Source organism: Rhodnius prolixus, unplaced genomic scaffold, assembly GCF_049639745.1.
Source record: "Rhodnius prolixus isolate KJV_2025 unplaced genomic scaffold, Rpr scaffold_6, whole genome shotgun sequence".
Lineage (NCBI taxonomy): Eukaryota > Metazoa > Arthropoda > Insecta > Hemiptera > Reduviidae > Rhodnius > Rhodnius prolixus.
The window spans coordinates 17,669,237-17,692,689 of record NW_027411634.1 but is presented as its reverse complement, the minus strand read 5'-3'; the positions used below and the strand labels follow the sequence as shown (position 1 = coordinate 17,692,689).

The following is a 23,453-nucleotide window of genomic DNA, read 5'->3' as shown; positions in this document are numbered from 1 at the left end:
TGCCTGCTTATGTTACATAGTGGCGAAACAAGAAGGGAATTGTAGTTCTAAACATAGTTGCTAGATGGCGTGAAAATGTCATGCAATCAGGTCTGTTTCCAAGTGTATGCTTTGATAGGCCTACACTTTGATAAATATCTTGAATCTCAATTATTTAACGTTTGCTAAAACTAATTTAATTAAAGGCCGGACTCAGCCAACAAATTTTCTACATTTTTACCACCTAAGAATAATGTTAAGTTTATGTACCAGAAAGCATTAAATGGTTTATTATTATACCATTAATAGCCACATGAAAATTAAATGTATACCTTTCACTTTAAATCAGTTTTTAATGTCTCGAGAAATCATATAATTTTTTTTCTTAGCAGATGACTATAATCTTATGTAGAACGCTGTCCTCTAAAAGCTTAAGCACAATTTCTGATCACAATAGATCTAGCTTTCAAAATCTTAGGAGGGCCATTTTTAACAATTTTATAAAATCTAAGCTCGTACTAAGTTATTAAGTAAACTATTAAGAGTGCTTAAGTTCAGATATTATCTGATTAAGATGCAATTTAATAAAAGTTATTTATTTCAAATTAACAAATCTCTCTAAGAATTTCAGTAAAAAAAAAGTCTAACCTAGATTTTCCGCTTCAATAATACAGAATCCACTTCAACTTTATAGGGTTTCCCCTAATAGTTTACAGATTTTTGCCTCTTAGTTTTCTCAAGTTATTTTTAATTATTTATTTTTAATTGACCCCAATGCTTGGTGAAACGTATTTGAAAGAAACAGCGGGCAATTAAATGAAAATTCTTGCTCGGTTTTCAGAGTTATTATTAACAGTACACGCGAATTGCACTCACGACTAGAAAAATATCACTTTAATTAATGAATTGCCTTAAGTAAGTCTAGCTACTTAATGATTAAAACCTAATCTCCATTATAAAGTTGAGTGAAATTAGAAAGAATACAATTTAAATAGTGCATTTGTTTTTGTTCCTTATTAACAACATACTAGTAATATTTCATTAAATAAAATTGAATAGTACAATGTTGTAAGTACCGTGAATTAGTTAGAGGACCTTTATTTTTATTGTATTGAACAGTATATTGTGATCGAGAAATACTGACTCAAGCGACGCTCTCAAGAGCGTCAGCAGAAACATCTCTGTTGATGTGCCATTTGTAGACAAGTTTACAAACTGTTCGGAATCAACTATGGTAAGGAGTTGACTGAAGTTTTCCTACAATTACGCAATGTACAACCACATAAGTAACTTTGAAAAGAATGGTCTGGCATCCATGGTTTAATGTGGTCTGGGTGCGGGTTGGTCTCACAGACTAGTTGCTTATGATGTATTATGGGGATATGTGGACTTCCAGCAGATTGGTTACATTTCTATAAACAAGAAAGATTGCCTCCCCTCAATTTACATCAATGTCAATAACCTAAAAGTTAGTCAAAACAGTTGCAAATAAAAACACAGTGAATGTAGAGAAACTTATCAAACCACTGTCTCAATGTCAAAACTGCGTCAAGATGCTGAATATTTTAACTGAAATTTTTAAACTTAAAGTTTATTTAATTCTACTGTTAAATTTGCGATGATATTGATGTACAGGCATTTGTTTTTAATTTGAAGAAGATGAAACAGAACATTAAGATAGGCGGAAAGTTATAATCATGAAGAATACAAGCCACAAGTCTTCTAGCAGTGATCACTTAGAGGGCAATTGCGAGAATCAGAGAACTCGTCCGTCCTCCAGAAGCTGAAGTTACTTCTGTTCTTCATTTAACCTAAAAGTCCTTACATCCACCAGAGCTCACTTAGGGGCCGCTGCATACCAGAGGAAAAATATGCCCTTAGAGATCACTAACTCCCCTCACTGGCACGCAAAAGAGGCAAACATTTGTAACCTGTTGGGGAAAATACAGAGGGAAACATTTTCATGTCACAATAATCGTGTTGTAAACATTTTTTCTGCTTCCTTAGAAATAAATATGTATCCAATATTACTCTTATATTTAAAGTATTTTTTTTTTTTTTAAGATTTCACACATTATTTGGTCCATAGGAAATAGGGTAGTTTCAAAACGCCTCAGAAGAACGCACTATGATAGAGGAAACATCTCTCAATTCAAACTGAACTTATTTATTGAAGTGCATTTTAAGTTAATGAATTTTGTTTATATATCTATATAAAGTTTACTTGATGAAATTTGTTTTTTGCTCAACAAGCTAGGGATTTCTTATCTTGGGGATTTTATATTCAATAATTATTATAAATAGCCGAGCTGTTAGAGGCAAGACCATGGATTTTATTTAATTGTTAATAAAAGAAATTTACAGTAATGTTTTGCTAATCGCCTCCGTCCACGACACATAATTGTTATTTGTACGTAAAGCCCACCTGAAATAATGGGCATTACTTAAATTAATTCTAATTGCCATACATAAGATCAAATTCTTAAATGATTACTAAAATGGAAGACTTTGTAGACGCCTTTCTACCGAACTAAACTACCTAATAACCGAACCTAACTACCGAATAAATCGATAAAAAAAAACGACTTTCATATTAATGCAACATTAAATGGAATCCAAAGTTTAGACCGAAAATCGAACCTGTTCGATGAAGCTTCTCTATTTTTACTTCTCATTTTCCTCCATCGAATTTCTTTAAAACTACTTATTTTAACAAACAAAACTACTGGTATCTAAAAAAAATTTGTATTCAACTGATAAATCAACCTCGCGTGATTAATGAAAATCAAATATCGGTCAAAAATAGGGAAAACATCACGGATAATAACCAGGTTATTTAACTATATTATTACCTCTAACTTCTTTACATTAAAAATTATTGTAAATGTTTACAATACATTAATAATAGATGAAATTATACGTCCACTTATCTTATTGATTCTGACCAGAAGGCGATGTCCGTGTTGATGGGTGGGAGTGACACAAGAACTAATTAGTATCCGTTTTGCTTGAGAGATGTTGTTGGCCATTGCACTTTGAGATATAGAGGTAGTATATTAAGTAGACCGCTTCTAATTGACGCATTTACCTTCCCCAGAAGGTGGTATATGACTGCCGAGCTAGACAGCCGTCCAGACTTTACATGTCGGTGATTTATAAAAAACATAACTTATATTTTCTTACCGATGTTGTGTTGTGTCTAAATCTGCAATTTTTGAAAAAAGTAGTTTAGGTCCTCATTGCTCGATGATATATTTAATTTTATCACGCAATTTTTCTTGTTTCTTTCAGCTAGTGAAATGTGGGACAGAAACAAATGTTTCCAACTAAATAAAATGAAAATCTCTACACCAAGTTGATGAAAAAGTCTCTAATGATAGATAAAAAATCCCAACCGATTTATAAAAATCCCCATGCTTATGCATTTGTTTCAATTCTTTTTCACCATTTTCTAAAAAATATTTATTAATTTTTTTTTGGTAAACTTTCTATAATAATGAAAGAAAATTTCTCTTTCTCTAGTTATTAAATTCTAATTGTACATTCAAATTTAACAATTTAATTCAATACAAAATTTTACTTGGTTAAAGCTTTATTAAGCAACTAGCTGTACCCGTTCACACGTTGCTGAGTTTGAACAAAAAGGCAGTTTTGATACCTCAAACATAATTTATTAATGATCAAATGTATACAATACATCGAAATGAAAATTAACAATAAAATTATCCCTACTTCAGAGTACAGTAGTGTCCTTGCAAAGGTATCATTTCTACATAATGTGAAAAATTCAGTTAATGTTGTTGGCGGTGGTGACATTGCTCTTGCATGTACATTTTCTGATGTAAAATGCACACGTTGTCCATTTTCAAGATGTACTGCTAAATGAACAACCGTTGGATATCGCTCATGAATGGAAAATGATAAAATACGCCATACGGCCTCATTGCTACTTATGAAGCGTCCCAGTTGATATTGGGTGACTTCATCGTTAGATGCAGTTGTATTTTCCACCCCAAACAATGCCATATCGCTTCCTTTGTTCACATATTTGCAAATATATTTTCTAGCTTTCACTGAATTGCAGTACTCAACATTTATGTGTGCGTAATACGTTTTTAGTAGTAATGGAGAATATGGTACTACCCAACGATTATCAACGTCAATAGTATTGTTGAGTTCTTTTAGTTTAATGGGTTTTCCACCATCTTCGGTATAATTTATTCTCGTATTAATAATTGCAGAAAACTGTTTTTCATGGTTTTCATGGTTACACTTTTAACAAATATTACTAATTAAATGTTATTTTGATATTTTTGGGATATTTATTCGGGAGCACCTAGAGCCCCAACTATGATTTAAAAAAAAAAAAAATGCAAAAACCTTCCCGGGGATATACCTAATAATTTCACAAATTTTCACGGCGATTGGATGTATGGTTTTTGAATCTATCGAGTACAAACATACAGACAAACATTCATTTTTATATATATATAGATAATCTAATAATAATATGTATCTTTAAAAAAAAACAAAAAGCCCTAGCGAAATTATATACACAATGCAAAAAACTTCCATCAGCTAAGAAATGAGAAATTAACAAATTGAACAGCGTTTTAAGATGTAAATTGTCTAAAGCTTTTAAAAAGAAATAGAAAGACAAAGAAGGATTTTGAGGTAGCATTTCTCATATGATTTTGTAGGCTTGTTACCCAAAACTTGAAACTATTGACAAGCTAATATAAACTTTTTAAAGAATCATTCATTTCACAATTAACCATTCGGAGGAGATACTAAGTGAAACGTTGACAAAGAGATCTACTTGAATATTTAATACCTCCAAGCTAATGAATTAATGTTTTGATGATAATGTATAAATTTCCTCTTGAAACTATAATTATTTAAAATAGAGCTGATCATGTGTTTATGATTTTTTTTTTAAATTATGTGGTAACTTTTATTTATAGTTTTCTTTTGAGCATTAACAAATCTAACAATTTATATTCATTATTTGAAGCCTAGAGCTTTATTGTTGAAAGTAAGTAGTAAGATTTATATATTATCCTGAACTTCTTAAGTAGAATAATATTTAAGAAAATCATTAAATTTTGCTGATAATGGAGGAAACTATAGGTTATTAGTTCTGGATATACGCCCATATTCTTACATTTTGAACCACCAACCCATCGCAATTTTCTATAACAGATGATATTGAATCACCTAATTCTATAAACTTTAGGGAAAGTAAACATAATTTTGAGAAATTCGTGTGCTTGGTGAAATGAATTTTACAAAGCTTGTCCTTGTTAATAAATAAAGTTCAATTAAATTGCTTTTTACCTGCTAATTGCTATTATTTAAGTTCAAATTGTTAATTACTCAGTAGATCTTGATTTATTTATTAATGATGGCATATAGTTTCAACTAAGTATCTCGTTCGTTCCTGCAGTGAAATAAAACGTATTTGCGTGACTCTCTAACATCTCTCTACTAATTAGACCGACATAGTTAAATTAAATTTGAACTGTAAAATAAATAACTTGTACATTGTAATAAATTTATTTTTATTGTACAATATAGATTAATTACATTGATACTTCATGTTACCATAGTTTTAATAATTTATACATAGAAACCGTAATGAAGATGGAGAGAGCGTTTAAAAAGGATATAAAATATTAATTAGTCTAAGTTAAATTTGTATCAAAATAATGTAGCAGCAAATGGTTCTAGGCTTTAAAAACAGCATATTGATCTCTGAACAAGCAACAGTACACAACAATTGCACTTTGCAAGTCCTAGAGCCTAAAATTGAAATTGTTCTCACTTCACTCATTTCTTTTTTGAGTTTGGGCAGCCAACAAATTTTTAATTTATAAAGCAAAAATGTATTCATAATTTATTTATTTTTATTTTGTAATCAATGCACAACCAGTCTGGATCATTGGCTTATTCAGTCACCTTGTACTTGTTATATCAAACACTTTATTATGGGATAGAAGCAGCTTCTAAGAAACGACGATCTGCCTCAAAGTCGAGATTTCGAACGTCTGTCCAGTGTATTCACGTCCATCTAATCGCCAATTTTCTTTTGCCAAATTTTAATTTAATTTGTTTTCATTTATAGAATTTGGTGCAAGGTTATAATAAATAAGAAAATGGGTACAAGGCAATCAAAGGCAAATTCTGAGGAAGTAAGCATAAAATTTAAAGATATTTTGGTCAAAAATTTAAGTTTTAGTTTTCATTTTATGTATTTAGTAGGGAATAGTATTGTGAGTATAGAATTTAGAAATTAAGTTCTCAATTCATACAATGTTTGGACGTTTTATTGACAAGGTTCTTCTTTATGTTTGGTGCCCCAAGCAGGTTAACCCAATAAGGGAAATTGAAACGAATGGTTTATACGACTCTTTTTTTCTGCATTGCTGAAAATTCAGAGTCGACAATAAGAAATTATCCTTCGATCTTCGATTTATAGTTGTAGATAAATCACATTGTGTTTTGCAAAAGTTTTGATTAAAATTTTCATGTTCTTCGGTACGATTACAGTTCAAAAAATTAGCTTCAATTAATCACTATGAATTAATCCAAAATTTCTAAAAATCTAAGAAAGTAATCAATTAGTTTAAAAAACATTAAATTATCTTCCACCTTAACTTTTTACATTTCATATAGTATATCACAAGGCTTCCTTACAATAACATTTCAGTTTTATGTACAAATCCATCATTTATGTATCATTTAATTGGATTGTGTGTTGCCAACGAATATTGGCAGTATTGTTGGTGCCTTTTTAGACGTAACCCAGACCCATAGTGCCTGGCCTCCTGGAATATTATTCAAACTAAAAACGAGTCTTCCTTCAACTTACTTCTCCATTCTGCAATCCTATCTTTCAGAAAGAGATTCTTTCAAGTTAGTACTGGTTCAGCAATCTCTCCTTTCTTAACAATGGGTGCAGGAGTGCTGTAGGGAAGTATACTTGATCCTCTACACAGTATACACATCAGACATACCTACGCATTCCTCCACACTTCTCTGTACATAAGATGTGACACAGCCTTACTAGCCACAAGTAAACGCCCTTCATCAGCTTAGTACAAGTTACAGACACACTTACATAAAATAGAATCGTGGGTAAAGAAGTGGCGAATTAAAATGTAGCCACAGAAATGCCAGCCAGCATACCACAATTACACTACGGCCTGGTTCCTGACCACCCCGTCTTCTTTAATAAAAATACTCTTCTTAGTACACAGACCTGGTGCGCAAAAACTTAAGCTTTTCATTGACGAACGCCACAAATATGGAACCTAAACACAAACCTTAAAAGACAAGCAAAGACAAAACAATTGAAACTTCTTAACAGATTATTTGGGCGACGCTCCTAATTGGTCAGAGAACTCAAGCGATTGATATATAATACTGTCATAATAAACAAATGATTAAACATCAAAAATAATTAAATAGAATGTGTCCGGTGACCCTCAATTTCCAAATACTGAAAGGAAGGAACGAATAGCAAACATGAAGTTTAGTAAAATAAATTTTTTCTTACTTTTATTCATGTTACAAACGTATTTACAGTAAATTCTCAATAATCAGTACAGTAATAATTATTACTAACTAATTGAATTAATAATATTTATTAGATTATATAAAATACCAATTCTTACATTTTCAAAACATCAAAAAATGTATAAATTGAAAATAAAATAAAAAATATGAATGATTTGTCTTTTAAAAAGTGTTTGCAGAATGAATAATAATTCCGAAATTTTAAACTTGTTTTTAAGTTTTATACTAAACTAATATTTGATTAAACTGGCGTTTTGATAAAGGCATTTATTTGTAAATGAGGATCCCTCAATAGTCTAATACATTATGGGGTTAATTAGGGGACCAGACAGAAGTAAAACGAACCTGTGTATTTTTTTTTTGGCATAAATGTATGTTTAAAATTCTCTTCAAATTTTTCATTTAAATAATAACAAATAAAGAATATAAGTAAATGAAATTATCAATACCATCTCCAATGTTGCGAATTTAGAAATATAATAATTGTCAACTGCCTTAGGTTTACTTAAATTCTTCTGTTTTCCGATTCTGCCTTTTTTCTCTTTACAGACTTCATTATTAGTTATGTAATCACAATCGAACCTATAATCTTTGAGTATTTTTGATATTTTATTAGTTTCTTCCACATTTTCTGTCTGTTTTGGCATATCGTCATTTTTATTTGAGTGAAAATTAATAGTCTTATGATCCATTTTTAGAAAAAGTTTTTCATAATAAGGGCACAGCATGAAATCAGTATGATAGTTTTCACAGAAATTGCATTTAGCGTTCTCGATTGTACTTTCTGCATCAGTTGATTTACTGAGTGAACTTGGTTGTTTGTCCACAGATTTAGAAAGTTTCTTTGACCATCTTCTTTCATAATTTTCACAATTTCTACAATGAGAGCTGCTATCCATTCTCCACATTTCTACAGTAACTTTAGAGTAATATATATATTCTAAATTTAATATTTTCCTTCCTTCCTCATTGTTCACTAATTCAACGAAACAAGTGGATGTAGGTTTATTGTTTTTGTTTATAACTCTTTTAATTCTGATCAATGGAAATTTTCTTTCTATAGTTTCACTTAATTCTTCGACAGTTAGAGAGTGAGGTACACCTTTTATAGCAACGCTTAATTTTTGATCTGAAGGACAACGACAAGTGTGAAAGGAAACGTTTTGGTTTTTATAAAATTCTGTAAGAATTTCAAAATCATTTTGATCTGTTAACATAACTTTAAATGAATTTCCAACTAGTTTTGTTGAAAAGTCTTGTTTAATAAGTTTTTTAATATCTTTTAATATTTGTTGATAGTTATTAGCATCATGCAAATAGATAGCTGGGATAAATGTTGTTTTGTTTATCTGAGTGTTACTTAATTCTTTGTCATTTTCTTCTTTAGGTTGATTATTGTTTAATTTTATTTTAGTTGAAGGTTTTTTTGGTTTTATCCTTTTTCCATACCTTACTTCAGTGAAATTATCTGAAGAATATTCCTCACTGTCCTCATTCATCCTTTGTAGCGATTTGGAATCTGAATGTTTCATCTCCTTTGCTGCAAGAAACTACTTACTAAAAGAGACACAATCTTTCACAAGTAAGAGCTATTAATACGCACTTAAAAAGCTCATCTATCACTGAAGAATGTAATATTATTTAGTTTAATATCGAAAATATTAGATAGCATGATATCTTTTTTTTTATCATTGCATTTTTTTTTTATTTAAACAGTTTCCTTTTCAGTAAAGGATGTTAACTTTTATCATTTTGGCTGATTATATAGAAATACATTAATCAGTAAAATAATTTAATTTTTTATTTAATTATTTACATTTAAGAAATTATACAATTAACTAACACACATACAAAAAAAAACCTGCGAAGCATTTTCTTTAAAGTTGTAATTCTTACTAAATGTATTAGATATACACTAATATTATTCAATTGTATCAGGTTTACCGTAGTGATTATTAACAAGGTCGTTTTAGCGGATAGTTTTCGAGTATCGCGTTAACTACTAAGTTTTAATTTGCTATAAAATGTTTAATATTAAAGTATGTCTTCAGCTCTCGTCCACGAAATTTGGTAGTTAGGTTTTGTTCGTTCCTGGCAAAGTAGACACTAATTTAAGTCACAAATATTATTCAAATATTGAAACCAAAGTTAATGAAAAGTTCATTTTTTTAACGCAGCGTTAAGTGCTTATTTTCAAATAACGGCAGTTGGAAAACAAAACAAAAAAAAACAAAAATCCAAACTTACAAAAACCCAAAGATGTTGTGTATTTATACACTGGGTTCAGGGCATCATTCTTCAACACTAAAGAATCACTCAGGAATGAAATTTAATTAATAATTTTATTAATTCCAGCACATCTTCCGTTTAGCAGTTAATCTAGTAATGACTAGCTTCCAGCATGCTGGAGATAAGCCTGTGTGATTCAGATTGATCAGGAAATTGCCCTTTAAGAATGACACTGCTAACTAAATAAACACAATTAAATTGGCCGATTAATGGATAGCATGTGTAAGGTTTTGACAGTACAGAATAAAAGGTACGGCCTTTCCGAAAGACTAGAGGGATCTATCCATTCTTTTTAGACTAGAGAATTATATTTAAAATGCAGACAACAGATAGATTCTGGATTCTGGACAGTTAGAGCAGCATTAAGCTACTTAATCTTGTCTTAGAACCGTATTAGAACTATATGTAGTTCACTATTAAATTTTTACAGCATATTATTGAAAACTTTTAATTTTTTCATATTTTCTGGAAGTTGTTCAACCCTAAAGCCTTCCTCACCTATTTGACCAACTGTGCAACATTCAAAATATTTAAAGAGAGAAGAAAAAGACCACTTTTTAGCCAATTTTAAGCTAATTATTAATTGAAACTGTGGAATCTGACAAAGTTCTTGGGAAACGGACATACTAAAGTTCTTCGCGAACTTGGGCGTACTTAAATAAATGTATTATTATTTTTTTTTAAACATTATAACTTATTATTGACATTTTTTTTTAGTCCCTAGCGGTTGAAAATATCTCTACATATGGTAAATACTCAACAAATATGGATAATTCTTCTACCCAGTCGTTGCAAACCAAAAAGTCAAACTCATACGTAAACTGGCTTTTAGAAATCAGGGCTGATGAATCACAGAAAACATTAGCGAATAGAATTCATTTAGAACAGCCATATCAAGAGGAGAAATTTCAAGATCCAATTTTTACAGATTCACAGGAACAATACGAAACTTATTCGATGTTGGAATTTATGCAACCAGATGAAACAATATATTCTGAGGTCGGAGAATGGGGTAAGGAAAAACATGTATTTTAGTGTATAATTTACTTGTGAGGTATCATTTTGTAGACTGTGAGGTATTATTTTGTAATCTTAAAGTTTTCTCAGTAGCTGAATGAAAGTATCAGGCAATTATTGTAGCTAGATCGTCTAAAGAGTTCGACTCTTCCTATAGAAATAATCATGCCTTCTACTCATGAGCTTCTACTCAGATCTGCAAGAACTATTAAAAAATGAATTGAAGCCTGTTCTACATTTTGGTTGTATGATGTATTGTTTTCGACATGTAATTTAGAAAGCACAAAGGGGTGCGTTGTCCTACTTTTTTCTAGCACTGTTTACTTCTTTTTTTTTAAATTCGCTTAGAGCTCTAAAAGAAGGAAGGCAGCTGCCCCGAATCTGTCACCAAATACTTTCCATACATTTATTGTTCTTGAAACCACTTTGAGCATCGAAAACAAATATTTATAATGATATCTCGATTTTGGGAAATTCAACATGGCTGCTACACATATTACATTATTAAGTACACGAAAGTATTGATTAATATCTTCTTTATTTGGAGATTGTTTTGTTCTTAGCACTGTCGTTGTTCTCTTTTAACATTAGGTGCATTTATTTTCAGATAATCCTGAACAATCATTGCAATCTACAGAAAATGTGAAAGGGTAACTATTTACTTAAGCATTAATATTTAAGTAATAATAATATATTATACTTCTTACATATTATAACCAGTAAATCATATTTACACCAAGCATGGACAGCAGTCCATCTGTTTGACCAATTCGAATTCTATTTAAAAATTTACAATTTACTGTAGCAACCAGAACTTATCGCTTAATTTCAGTTATATTCTATATTCATATATTCTAATATAATACCTTATATTCTAATAAATAGCAAGAATTAAATAAAATTTAAACTAAATAATAAAAATCATTTTTATCATTTCTTCTCTTCTTATTTTAAATAAACTAGAAATTTGAATAACTTATGGCATCTTAAATACAAAATTTGCTCATTTTTTTGCTAATTTAAATCTTCCATAAACACTTGATTCTCATTTCGCTCAAAATGGATCATGCAGCTGAATGGTGAATTATTATCATTGAATTATTGAAGCACGGATCGGATTCTGTTCCTCAAGGCAGCACAGCCAACTTATTTGTTCAATCTTCTTAAAACGACTAGTAGATCAACCCTAGGACTTGATCCTCCACAGCATTTAGGTCTTAGACAGACTAAAAATTTTGTTTTAATTAATTTAATCGTTCATTAAATTTAAATTCTTAACACAGGCTGAACTATAAAGAGTTGGGATAAGAGTATAGGTGTTTCTATTTTTGACAGCCTCATTCGACTGGAGATGTGTTTCAAACTTTATTGTTTTGATTGCTTCATTTTCAATTCTATCCTCTAAGCCTAAACTGAGATTAAAAATGGAAAACCTATGTATCCCCTACTTGTACTAGTATACATATTTTCAGTCTTACGTTAGCAAATACTTCGACAGCTTTTTCACCCTTCTTTATTTTTTGAAAAGAAGCAACAATGTGTACAACTCTTTCTGCCCACACTCAAAATGTAAAACATAATTTGGGATAAATTATTGCATCTACTTTGAGGTATTCAATAATTTGAGAGGGGTTCAGCTCTGTACCCCTAAACTTCAATCCAAACTTCGAGCCCAACTATCTGCCTTAAGATTTTCTCTCTACCAAGAAGCGTCTTCAACTCATTGTCCGGTAAAAGAAAGTATTGTCTGTAACTAGAGAATACTGACGTCATTACACTGTAAAAGGCTCCGGACACCAATGTGCTAAGATTTGAACTTGCCTTAAATATTAATAATAACTTTAGTTTGACTACAACCTTTATTTGATTTTGTAGTTGTTTAATACAGTTCAATTGATATATTTTTTTTTTATTTTCAGTCGACCTTCATTTCCAGATCACTAATTTAATGAAGTCCTAATCGTTGTTTTAGTAATTATTTACAAGAAGAAGAATATACACCACCGGATGATCACTACTCAGAGACACTGGAGGAGATAAACAGCTTACTGGTTCAATGTGAAAGTAGAACGAGCCATCTTTCGCAATATCTTCCATCCATTGCTTCAAGTTGTAGTCTTGCATCGAAAATGACTGACGGATATGAAAATATTTCAGAACAAATGGAAAATGATGAATATTTAAGGATGGAAGAACTGGGACTTGGATTTGTGAAAGATGGTCATTGGGTAAGTTCTAGTTAGTTTGTGCAATTGAGTGAAACAAGCCATGTTTTAGAAGATTTATTAAGGAACAACAGAAAATTAACTAATTTTCAATTTCTGAAAGTTTTGATGGTCAATCGAACACCGTCAATAAAACAATAAACAAACAAACAAAAACAAATAAGACTTGAAAGAGGAGACAATTCTTTGGAATTCCCAGGACGAAGTTCTAAGACTTCGAAAGAATAATCGTAAAGATCATTGCATCCAACAATTGGAAAATGGTTAAGCCCTTCAGCTGCTAGTGGGAGTTTTGAAACTATTAATTAAATATTTCCGCTTCGTTGAACCTTTCAGTAAAGGTTCCACACGGAAATCCTGGATTCGAATCCAGTTGCTGGACCTTACATTTTTCTATTTCTAGGAGCTTCTTCCAGCTGAATATCTGTAAATGGACGATGTTTTCTGTAACATTGTTTTGGAGGCCAGCAGTGAACTGAAAAAAAAGCTCCAAACGTCTATGACTGAACTCAGATATGACGCACAGATGTTGAAGAGATTTCATTATATTTTGCAATAAATGTTATTTATATAGTTTTGTCGAAATTATCGATGTATGGAAGTGAAAAAAATTCCGAGAGTAGATGCGCAATTAACGAGTTTAAAGCAATAAAAATAGCATCGTTACTCATCAGCCGGATGTGGCGTTTAATAAGAATTATCTAATTCACTGATTTCTAAAATGAAATTGACATAAAAGATGGTTTTATTAAACAAATAATTAAACTCTGTCCATTGTGTTATGAGAGTAAGATTTCATACCAGATTTTTTCCTTCCACTTTTTATACTTTTATCTAATTTTGTTTTTATTTAAATAGGTTCCAACTGATGTGATCGTTCAAACTATTTGGAAAAAAGTTGAGACTTCAATGCCTAAAGGTAGGGTGGAAGCTAAATGGAATAGGTCAAGCAAAACATTTCCCCAAATTCGACAAATGGAAATTGCAAACAGTGGTTGAATGATTTTAATTGTTCAAATAAAAATAATAATAAAAGAAAATAATCTTGTAAAGGAATGTTAGTCTTTTCTTATGTGAACTTTAATCAAAAGTATATTTTTTCATTTATAATTTAAAACTAGTTGTAGAGATAATTCACCAAATATGATTTCAGAAACGGAAATTGAAGTAAACAATTCTTTAAAGGCGTTGGCATCTTAAATGATATTCCAGACAATCGACATTTATAAGGAAAACCTAAGCTAAATTTATATTAAAATGAGTTCCGTAATCCATCTTTTATTAGATGAAAGCGCATAGTAATTCGTCGCTTTACATCAAATAACCGGGACATAATGATACCTGGAATATGACGCCAGGACCTTACATTTAAACCGAAACGTTTGGTAAGCCTAGCTTAAACCATTATGTGATATTGGTTTGGTAAGCCTAAATGGACTCAATTAACGGCAATACAGTAGAATCCGAAGCTCAAAAAGCCTATTAATCAATTATTTGTGGGCCTATTAATATTCAAACTAATCTTACACTTGTTAATGTTCACATTATTTTCGTTTGTATAAAATAATTAGTTATTTTCAGTTATTATTTTAATTATTACTTTAATTAGGGTGAAGGGACCAGTAATTGACTGCTTAAGAAAAAATTCGAGTTTAAGATAGAATAACTTCCGTTATTTTGGCTCCAGGTGAAGGTTGTAAAATTGTACCGCTCCAGTAGGATGTATTTTATTTTATTAATATTTTAAAAGCAGTAAATTCGATCTTTATGTCAACCAAAAATGATTTTTTTTGGAAGTATGTCAATGACCCAGTAATTGACATACCGAATTTTCGGTGGAACCAGTGTTTGACATGGAGTGGGACCAGTAATTGACATACAAATATATTCATGAAACGACATAAGGTATGCATTCAAAATCACTTTTAAATCTAAATAAATCACCTAAATCACTTTTTCAATTGGATTTATAACAAAAATCGGTCTTATTCATAATTAATTACAATCAGTTTTTAAATAGGCAAACCTAAATAATCTAATATTTTTTCAACCTTACCCTTTTTTATGCAGCTTTTGACGATCAACCCTTACACAACTGTACTACCGGTAACATCACAAACATCACAAAGTCACCAACTCTCCACGTATGTTTGATTTCGCACCTGGTACTTCTCTTGAGGGAGCTTCATTTTTCCTCTGGCCGTTTCCTTTAATGGAATTCTACGGTTTAGCCATTTCCTCCCTTTCTTCTTTGTCATGTGGCAAGGACCCAAAACTGAGGGAGAATGAGAGATTTTCCAACTCCGATAAGTGGGCGTCGTTTTTATCAATCACGTAGGCCTCGTGAAGCTGTTCGGCGATCACGACTATTCCAGTTTGTTGTTCATACATTGTTGTTCTCTACAGGATAATCATTCTGCATGCCCTCTTGAAATAAGGCGTACATTTGCTAATTCATTAATTTAAACATATTTTGTTGGAAGTTTTACTATTTATTTTATGTTGCCGATATTTTTTATCAATGATTTTATTTTACAATGTATTGAATTTTTAATTATAATAAAATCTATCAACCTATCTTATCATTTTCCCAGGAAGTCAATCACTGGTCTCAAACAAAAAAGCTGTAGGACTAGTAATTGACATACGTGTCAATTACAGGGCAGATTGCCGTTTCAAGGACCAGTGATTGACAGCCCCATTTTAATCCTCAATGCTTCTTATAATTAAAAAAAAAACTACATAAATGAAATCTACAAGTAATACTAATTATAACAGAACATTGATAACCACCCGAATATATGAACAAATAAACGAAAAATAAGAAAAAAGAAAAATTATTTTCTTATCAATCCTCCTTAGCAACGGCTTGTTTTTTCCTTGATTTTGAACTTTTAACACAAATAACCTTCCACTGATACCAAGGAACCTTCCAATAATTAATATTTTTCTGGAACTGCTGCCCAAAGGCTTCTCAATAACGAAATTGAAAGAATCACCACTAAAAACGGCTCATATCCCTTATAATACCAGTTTATTTCTGGTATGTCAATTACTGGTGCCCAGTCAATTACTGGTCCCTTCACCCTATGTGTTACAAAACATTTCAATAAGTTTATTCTGCAACTAGAATAGAACAGAAATTTTTTCCTTTGAAACACAATTTTGAGGTCCCAAAAGGTTTCTTGCTCCCAGGCCACTTAATAGGCTGGTAATGATTTCAAGTACTAAAAAAAAGAAGCAACAAGGGATCTTTCTATTGTAGTTTAGTTTGTTTGAAAATCAACAGATTTCATAGTAGCCAGACGGTATTGCGTATTGTGCTGCTATCTTGAGAACAGTTATTGTTGTATGTATACTTCAAAACATTGTCCTTGTTGAGATTTTAAACTTGCATGCGGGCTAATTTTGGCCACTTTGGACTCAAGTAAAATTTATAATTATTCTAATCAAAAGAACTGACCATATTTTTTCAATTTGTAAACATTGCGAAATAAATTAAGCTTGCAAAATTAGTGCTTAATTATTCTACCCAAAATTAATAAACTCTAAAAAGCATTTAAAGGCATGCCTTATAGCCCTGTATAGTACTTTACATTTCAGCACCTCCGAACATGACAGCTGATTCGTAACTGGACTCGCCTGAAAGATTATAATAATAATAAGGAATGTTTATTGAAAAATAAAGTAATACACAATACGAAAAAAACAACATAATGCATAAGATGAGCACAAGGAAAATAAAATTACTTTGCATAATATTACAGCTCAGAAGGAACAAAAAAAATCCATATTTAATTCCTAAATAACAGACTAAAATGAAGTGTCAAGATTGAAAACTGCCAGTATTGTTTACTTTACAAATATTTGCACTATTTTTCAGAATTTATTATATTGTGTTTGGCAGAGTTCTTGGCTTTAATTGACAACGAAAATTTAACGGATAATTTAATAAAAATTTTGTCTTTCTTCACTCACTATAAAAAATAGTGGCAAAATATCCATACTCCTTTTTTTTAAAGGATCTTAGTGTGAATTTTACTCACCATTAACCAAAAAATAATAATAATTTCTTTTGAACAAACTATATCCTGTACTTCTGTCAAGTAATTGTAATTTTTATTTCTCTGTGAAATTAAAGTTTTAAAAAACAGTTCTTATACAAGGAAGACTTCTTCTTATAGGTTCTAATGATCTGTAATTTATGTATATGGCACAGAAAAATCTGATATTCTTAGGTGTTCGTTAGAAGAAGTTTTACAGATATAAAAGTGAATATTCACTACCCAGCAATAAAAGAACTTTTTGAAAAATAAAGGAAACAATCCAGTACCCAAATATATAACAAAATTAGGAGTACTATTAGGCAGAAAGAACATCTTTTTATTGAAAAGCGTCAACAGCCTAAGACTCGGCTTGAATTAATATTTATTTTCCAGATTATTTAGTGCCTTCGTGAAGCCTTAGAACGGAAAAAGACGGGTAGTTCAGGAAGGCTGACGTACTTAATTTATATCCTTTTCTCTTTTTTTGAATTGTAATTAAATAAGAAATTAGAAGCATTCAAGTTGTCTTGCTTTAAACTGAAATTTGGTTGGCTGTGGCTAACAATAATAAATTTGCTTAAATGTAACTTCGGTACTTTTCTACCACCACAAACTAGTTCCTGATGAAGGACACTAGAGTGTGCGAGACGTCAAAATTTATGGATTTTCTTTTAGTCCTAGCTAACCATTGCAGTTGGCATTTTCTCTTATTTTATTTACATATTTACAATAAAAGGGAAAAGAGAAAAGTCGGTTCAAAATAAAAGGTAAAACTAACTATAATAATTATTGTTAATAACTTAAAATACATTAAAAATATTTTCGCACGAACACGTTTAAATATTAATAAGTAAAAGTTTGGTTGATAAAACTAGAATAAGTGGAGGGTCTCACGCGTTTTTATGCTTAACAATTAGGAATGATCCCTTGAGAATTAGTTTTCATTTTTAATTGTGTTAAGATGTTCCGCTTGAGATGTAGAGCGGGCTGAACTGCTCTCCAATTCTATGGCGAACTACTTCTTCCCCGTCAGCCAACGGTATCTCTTTTTAAACTCCCAAGCTTCCATTGTTGTCTGTATTATTTTATTTGTTGGTGGAATTTTACTAGCTTCTTTTCTGTCTGCCCAGATTAATGCAGTCTTTTATATGCATTTCTAAAGTCATAGTTTTCTTTGACTTTCTACAGTTCTTGAACACTTATTCTCTACTACTCTTGGGGCGGATTACTTATTTAAATCTTAGGTTCCAAAATTCTTTTTCGCTTGTCGAGAAGAAAAAAAATAATACTCACTTCCTGATTGAAATATATATTTTATGAGCAGACAAGAAATACGAAATGAAGTTAGTACATTTTAATAAGGTCGTAGAAATAAATAACCCAAATATTATAAAAATAATACGAATGATATAAAATACCTTGGAGCATGAATTACCTAAATTATTAAATAAAATTAACGTAGAATTATAATCTTAAAACAAGACTGAGTTATAAAAAATAAATTAAGAATTTTCATTATCGATAATCTTAAAAAGTAGTTAAGTGGGAAGAATGAACACGGTTCAGCGATAAGATTTCTACGAATGTCCAGCTCTACTTTAGTCAGCAATAATCTTCAAGTGGCAACGTTCAACGATTTGCAATCTGTTGCTTTTTTCTTTATTAATAGAATTTTGACTGCACTAATTTTGCGCTCCACTAAATAAGTTGAAGGAAAAGTTGTGAATAATCTTTGTACTGTAGCGTCTCATTCGGGAAAACAATTGTAGACATTTTCTCTATATTCAGAAATATTTAAAGCCGGATTTAAAATTAAATTTCCTATTTCTTCGTTGAGTGTAATTTTTAAAATGTTTGTAACCTAAATTAATTTCTAAATTGTAATCTATGTGTTGGTGGGGATCGCTCTTAGGAGTATTATGAATGGATCTAACGTAGCAAGGCCTTCGATCTTCAACCCTTTTCGAACGCAACTTCCTTATCAAAATCCGCAACTGAGATTGCAGCACTAATCAAAAATAATGTTTTCAAAGAAATGTTTGATATTTTAAAAAAAAACTAGAGGTTAGTTCAGAGCAGTTAGTTTTTTAATGCAATCAATCAATCAATCAATCAATCAATGTATTTATTGCTTTTTAAATACAAAACTTATAAGCAAGGAGTGGGATTTCAAACAAAATACAGGTTTACAAAAGCTACAAGATTGGGTAATTGAATATAAAGAAAAAACACGTTAGTTCAAAATTAAATTACAACCAAAAAATTAAAAAGAAAAACTTTTCCTTTTTTCTTCTTCACTCTCATTTATTCTTTTATTTATTCCCTCCTTCTATTCAAATTATGTTATTCCTTTAATTATCCATTCTTTGTTTTTCATAATTTGTTATTTAAAGATTTATTGGAATACTTGATCCGCCCTTTATTTTTAAACCGTTATTGAAGTACCAATATATATTATTTATCTTTTCTAAATTCATCTCAGAAATAAGATTTTCCAAATTTTCACCCTCAGTGAAAAAAATTAGGTAATTAGAAATAAACCTTTTTCTAATATCATTCAAAGCGGAGCATTTAAAAAGAAAGTGGAGCAGAGTATCTGATTGCTGGGATCGGCATAACGTGCAGATATTATCATGCGAGAACGAATATCGCATGTCTCCACAAACAACTACACAGTGTTTATAATGGGTTAACCTGATCTGGCTTATCAGTCTGATTTTGTTTATATGACATTTAAGACCTAAATAATTTTCACGATTGCCCCAAGAAGAGATATTTCTGTACCACCAATTATAAGATGAGTGCAAAACAAAATCTATATCTTCGCTGACTAAATGGTTTGCTAACTTAGACAAGATATCATTTTTCGAGCTTTTGATGACGTCAGGATTACATTAAACAACTCTTTATAAAACAGCTCACATATCACATCTTTTTCACTACCAGGTTGCCAGTAAACTAGACCGACGATTAGTTGAGAATGTTGAAACTTGAGTAACAAACAGAGGAACCAGCTCTTAGAGACCAATACCTCTATAAGTGACGTGACGCCCTTCCTGACGAACACCGCCAGACCACCGCTAGCTCTCCCTAAACTGTGAATTTTGAGGGCCTCCCTGTGATGGCAGACATAATTTTCTAGGAAAGTCGGTGGACAAAGAGTACTATTTGTATGGATCCATGTTTCATTTAGACAAATAATTTCATGATTCACCAGAACATCAATATCTTTTGGGCATAGACTAAACAGAGTGCTAAAGCCGTGCACAATCCAGAAGACAATCTTAATTTTATTTTTAGAAACTATGTTATCAGAGCGAACAGAGGATAAAAGGTTTGAAGAATTCGCAGTGGTCGGAGGGGATGAATTTGGTAAGTGAGACGAAATTAACTGCTATTCCGGACTAGACTCCACTTTCTTCTTTTTTGACGGGTGGGTGTTTGTCTTACTGCAAGTCGGAGTTTGAATGAGCCATTTTCTCAGCGAATCAGTGTTCTTATCCGGTTTTTTTCCTTCGTTCTTTTCTTTCGTCTTTCCTACTTCATCTCGTTTTTTCATCTTCTTAACTTTCCGTCCAGGATTTCTTCTTAATTTCCCACGCTCCTCTGATTCACTTCCGCCAGATGAAACCTTTAATTTTTTGAGATTTTTCAACTGGTCCAATGTAAACTCTTTGCCACCAATAACCAATTTATCGAACTTGAAAGTGCATTTCAGACCAGACTCAATGGCGTCTTTCCTATATGGTAATAACTGTTTTCTAATGCTTCTAATTTCCGGTGAAAAATCGTCAGAAAGGCTTAATACAGTACCGGTTAACTTTTTCGAGGCCTTTAAAACTTCTCTCTTTCTCGAGAAAGAATTTAATGTTATCAGAATCGGTCGAGTACTATGCGGGGCACGAGAACCGAGGCGTTTCAACCATTTAATCTCTGATTTTGCTATATCTGTCCCTAAGTTGTTACGGAACACGTCCATAACTTGCTTTTCAAGTTCTTCATAATATTCATTTACTATTTCAGGGACATTATATAGTAATACATTGTTCCTACGTTGCACCTGAGAGGGGATTTTATTCTCTACCTTAGTCATGCGATCCTCCAAATTGATCACTTTTTCCTCCACAAGTTGAAGCTTATTAGTTAAAGGCAAAAGAGAAGAATTTACCACCTCAACAACCTCAGCCTTTGTACTATCTATTTTTTGTTCCAGAGTAGCAAATCGACAGTACATTACCTCTAACTTTGCCATAATTTTCTCTAATTTCTCGGCCATACCATCCTTTAAATCAGTCATAATTACTAATTATACTTCCAAAGAGTTAGAGATTCGAAATAGAACTAAGTGCAAAATAAAAACAATGTAAAAATAAACAGTCTTTCTTGTAGTATTAAGAGAAGCTTATGTTTAAAGTCCGAGCCAGTTCAAAGCCCGGTAAACACGGTGACGTAGAGGTACGAGCCCCTGTTCAGCTGATTGACAACAAGAATCTCTCTTATCTTCGATGACGTTCGTCTCCCACTCAGCTATGAGTCATACAAACTTACCTAGACTTGTGAATACCGGACTGTGCACCTTTAACTTTAGGAATTCTTTTCACAGTTACTGCTCGATGAAAAATTTTAAAATTTTTCACAAAAACTGACAACACAACGAACACAAAATATGACAATTTGTAGCACAAAAAACTGTCTAGAACTCGATAAACTGGTCACTTTATACGGACACGAAGTGAACAGGTAAATAGTGCAATCCCCAAGGTAAATAATGCAGAGAAAACCAAGCAAACTTAAAACGATTTTCTATATACTTGATATTGTAAAATTGCTTTTAATGTCCCTAGTTAGTTTATAGATGCAAATAGTAAATTGTTCTGCATTAAAATTAATTTGCCTTACAAAAGAATCCACATCTTTTCGGGTAAGTTACAAATAACAGAGAAGGGTTAAATGTGCATTGATAAAAAAAGAAGTTTGTAACATTTCAACTTGCAGCCATTGTGATTTTGAGAGGACGTGGCAGTGGGTGTGGTCACCATTAATGTTCCATCTTCTGATTGGCCAGCCCAATCGCCCATATTTTTCACACCTCTGTTCCTGCATTGTGATTGGTTAGTTATTCAACACTGATTATTTCATAGAAAACTATAGTTCAGATTTTTTTTTTACTAATTTTTCACTCGTAGGTAATTAACAGATTATGCAATAAAAATTTTACAAGTTAATTTCTATTTAAATGTAATTATATTTTGTTGATTTATCTTATTCTATGCTTAAGGGAAACAATTAGATAGATTTGTATGATTTTACGGAAATGAAGGAAAATAGAAATCTACTAAGATATGAGAAGTAAATCCGTCCTGCGATGTTAATATGGCGGATCGCCTTTAATAAAAACTTATCTCCATAGGATTCTTGAATGATCGTGAAGTTAAAAAAGAAGACTGGTAGATCAATGCTGCGTAAATATCGAATCTAGGCAATAGCGAACGATTCCGTAGAGTAATCTCATGTGGAGAAATTCTGAATTCTTTAACACAACTGAGACTTTGAACCTGATCTTTTCTTATCCCAAATAGAGTCTAAGATCAATGAAGGTAGTTCCTCTTCCTCACAAAAGTTTTGTGTCAACCCTATTAAATAGAATTTTCTTTTGAAATCAAAATGCCCAAAATTGAAGGAGATAACATGAGAAAGAACCGCAACTTCCTAATTATCAAAACAGTATTTTGATTACATTGACAAGCGCTGTCTAACTACTGACAATTTCCTATGAAATCATAAATTCCGGAACTTTGAAATGATAATAATATTTATTTGTACGAGGAAGATAGAAATAAAGAAGTAGTAATTTTTTGACATCTCTTTCCTGAAATCTTGTATTACACTGATGTCTGAAAATATTTGGTTATGAGCTTATGATAAGATGGAGTTTTCTCTGTGAGTATGCTGAACCAAAAAAACCTAAAATCATCAACTATCTGTAGGTCCTTGAATTTTTTAAGTTTTAGGGGTGATAATATTCAATGAAGAAGTGGCTAGTCCCATTTACCAGAACTGGGTCCAATAGTAACTCTTTTTCTTTTGAATAGAATATTTTTTTAATATGTTTTCACATAGGATGAAAAAATAAATGCCAGTGAAAACTGAAAAGTCGTGATACATTTATTATGCCGAGCTTTCGACCTAGGGTCATCTTCAGGGCTGTGGAGTATATATACATAGAATGTATATATACATAGAAATGATATACATATCTAAGACAGAAAAAAGTTTAAATTTCAAAACAGACACGAACAATTTAAACAACTTATACGCA

The 23,453-nt window shown here is 31.3% G+C and overlaps 1 protein-coding gene across 2 annotated transcripts; it reads left to right on the top strand.

The window, feature by feature from the left end:
• Window positions 1-4,870: 4,870 nt before the first annotated feature.
• Window positions 4,871-14,144, top strand: LOC141460137 (uncharacterized). 2 transcript variants are annotated; one of them, XM_074139824.1, is made up of 7 exons: window positions 4,871-5,014; window positions 6,104-6,170; window positions 10,564-10,594; window positions 10,679-10,858; window positions 11,471-11,513; window positions 12,836-13,091; window positions 13,947-14,144. In XM_074139824.1, exons 2-7 carry the CDS (start codon window positions 6,135-6,137, stop codon window positions 14,085-14,087), a joined length of 687 nt encoding a protein of 228 aa, XP_073995925.1. In that variant the 5' UTR covers window positions 4,871-5,014; window positions 6,104-6,134; the 3' UTR covers window positions 14,088-14,144. The 2 variants fall into 2 exon arrangements, with proteins under 2 accessions (XP_073995925.1, XP_073995924.1); XM_074139823.1 differs by having other exon boundaries at window positions 4,872-5,014; window positions 10,564-10,858.
• Window positions 14,145-23,453: the final 9,309 nt, after the last annotated feature.

Excerpts from the sequence above, each read along its gene's own strand:
- LOC141460137 (XM_074139823.1), top strand. The coding sequence starts at position 6,135 with ATGGGTACAAGGCAATCAAAGGCAAATTCTGAGGAA. Across the intron at positions 10,859-11,470 it reads TTCTGAGGTCGGAGAATGGG|ATAATCCTGAACAATCATTG; the intron begins GTAAGGAAAAAC and ends ATTTATTTTCAG. Across the intron at positions 11,514-12,835 it reads TCTACAGAAAATGTGAAAGG|TAATTATTTACAAGAAGAAG; the intron begins GTAACTATTTAC and ends TCGTTGTTTTAG.